This window comes from Telopea speciosissima, chromosome 2, assembly GCF_018873765.1.
Source record: "Telopea speciosissima isolate NSW1024214 ecotype Mountain lineage chromosome 2, Tspe_v1, whole genome shotgun sequence".
Taxonomy (NCBI): domain Eukaryota; kingdom Viridiplantae; phylum Streptophyta; class Magnoliopsida; order Proteales; family Proteaceae; genus Telopea; species Telopea speciosissima.
In genome coordinates, this window is record NC_057917.1 from 47,734,551 (window position 1) to 47,736,766 (window position 2,216).

General features: G+C 37.4%; 1 protein-coding gene across 1 annotated transcript; it reads right to left on the minus strand.

Moving 5' to 3' along the window:
- Positions 1-1,938, minus strand: LOC122652206 (annexin-like protein RJ4). Its single transcript, XM_043845886.1, has 6 exons — positions 1,777-1,938; positions 1,352-1,497; positions 1,015-1,233; positions 696-908; positions 512-601; positions 1-403 (listed from the first exon to the last, which is right to left on the minus strand). The coding sequence occupies exons 1-6, from the start codon at positions 1,847-1,849 to the stop codon at positions 197-199; spliced, it is 948 nt and encodes a 315-aa protein (XP_043701821.1). The 5' UTR covers positions 1,850-1,938; the 3' UTR covers positions 1-196.
- Positions 1,939-2,216: the final 278 nt, after the last annotated feature.

Below are 2,216 nucleotides of genomic sequence, written 5' to 3' on the forward strand. Positions count from 1 at the left end.
TTAGAAATCAAGAGTGCATATATAGAAAGAGTCTGAGCCCTGAACACTACACAAACTGCAGGAATAGACCAGCAAATATGATTCACACACCCCAGTTCATTAAAAACTTCTTGTCCCTAATCAACAATAAACTAAAGCCTACACTCCACACACCAACCTCAAACCTAATGACTTCAAATTTGAAGAACATATTTAACTAATGCCCCTCAGTCCCTACCAAAGAGATCAGGAAAGCCTTGTAGTCTCCTGAGGTTGCCTTTCCTATGGCATGCTCAAGAGGCACACTGTTTCTTTTGTGATAAAGCTCCTTGATATCCTTCAAATCCTTCTCTGCACGTGTAACAATCACACGCGTAATATCATCTTCATCAGCCCCCGCTTTACTAATTGCATTGCGTAACACCTGAATCACAACATACAGAGTTCCATAAGAACTTCGAAGTAGAAATGAGACATCTAATATATAATGTCTTCAAATTAAAACATTTTTCTTAGTTTTATAGACACTCACCTTTGCCAAGTACTTTTGAGGGGCATAGATGCACCTGATGGTAGTGTGCAAAGCACCTAAAAATTCATCTTTGGAATCCCCTGACAGGTTCTTAATACAGCAATAATATGAAACTTCATCAGATCAAAGATAGTGTTTGAATTGAACTGTATTAGCCCTACAATATTGCTTAATACATCAATACCTTGGTGATGGAAATGCCATGTTCATCCCTGTAGTGGTTGAAAGTTGCATTGAGCTGTGCTTTACTCCTTGTGCCCAAGATTCTAATTATCTCTTCTTGGTTAAAGGCAGTTCCGCGAATTGCTTCATGAAGGATATTGGCCTCTGACCTTGCTAAACTTGCATTTATCTCATCACCATCATACCTATAAGTGCCCACTAATGCAACCAAAAGCTGTAAATCATCATAAACACTGAAGAGAATTAGTGATGACATATATGAAGAATTAAACACTGTTAACAAACAAACAAAGTTATCTCCAATGTGTAAAGGCATTTGCCTTTCGGAAATCGCCTTTGGTATGAGAGGCTATGTCTTCTTCTAGGGAATGCTTGTATCGAGAATGGTAGGCCTGCTTCACTGCCAAGAGCTCATCAGGGGAGTAAATACACGCGATTTCAATAATCACCCGGTAATCCTTGTTCACATCCTTTAATGCCACATTAGCTAACACTGCATCTCTGTTGGGTGGGTCTAGCATCCAGCGATATACTGCTTTCTGTGTTCAATTTTATGTATTAGGAGAAAAAGATGCAATAGCTATTGAACAAAACAGAGAAATTAGGTGTTCTGTTTTTGGTATGAGATTTATATGGTTGAAAGCAAAAAAAAAAAACCTCAAAATTCCCAGATAGCTCAGACTCAAGTCTCTTGATAAGATCCTCATGGTAGATCTCTTCATAAGCTTGCCTGATTTGTTTCCTTTGAACTGCATTTCTGTGACCAAGTATTGAGATTATAGATTTCTCATTTGTTCCCCATCCTAATAAAATGAAGTTGAAACAAACAAACTAGTTAAAATGAATTCTTAACTTGAAATTAAATCTGTAAATAAAACAGTTCTGTTTAAACTATCAAAAAGTAAGTCGTTTGATCCAAAAATCACCAATCAGAGAAGATCTTTCTCTCCTCTCTGTGTGTGTGTGATTATGATACAAGTGAAAAGAAAACTGGGATTCATTTACAATGTGATGGAATGACAAGAACCCATCTCCTCTAATTGGGAATATAGAACTAAACAAACACAAATATGAATATAGACCTTCACAAGCCTTCCTGAGAGCCTCTGCATCTTCAACAGGAGAAGGGTGGTCAGGAGCTATGAGGGTAGCCATTGTTGAGCTCTTCCTACTCTTTAGAGACTCTCCTTTCTCTTTCTCTTTCTCTGTGATCAGTGTCAAGTGAAGTGAGGCTCCTAATATTGGTCTCTCTTTTATAGCCCAAAATATTCATAGAAACCAACGCTCATCAAAGTATTATGTTCCTAAATTTAGCCCATTAATAAATGAGAAGCTTTTAATTAGGCTTAAAAAAAGAGGTGCTTTTATTTCTCTCACTTGACTGTTTTTTTATTTTATGTTCGAGTCTCCTAGCTGTTACCTTCCCGGCTTCCCCCCTCCCCCAGTTCCCCCTTAAAGAAAAATATATAAAAGCTTCCAACTCCCAAAAAAAAGAAAAAATATGCCTCTTATAAAATTGCCA

Coding starts and splice junctions, on each gene's coding strand:
- LOC122652206 (XM_043845886.1), bottom strand. CDS start 1,849: ATGGCTACCCTCATAGCTCCTGACCACCCTTCTCCTGTTGAAGATGCA. Junction 1,498..1,776: donor TCTCAGGAAGGCTTGTGAAG/GTCTATATTCAT, acceptor TCATTTTATTAG/GATGGGGAACAAATGAGAAA. Junction 1,234..1,351: donor AGCTATCTGGGAATTTTGAG/GTTTTTTTTTTT, acceptor AATTGAACACAG/AAAGCAGTATATCGCTGGAT.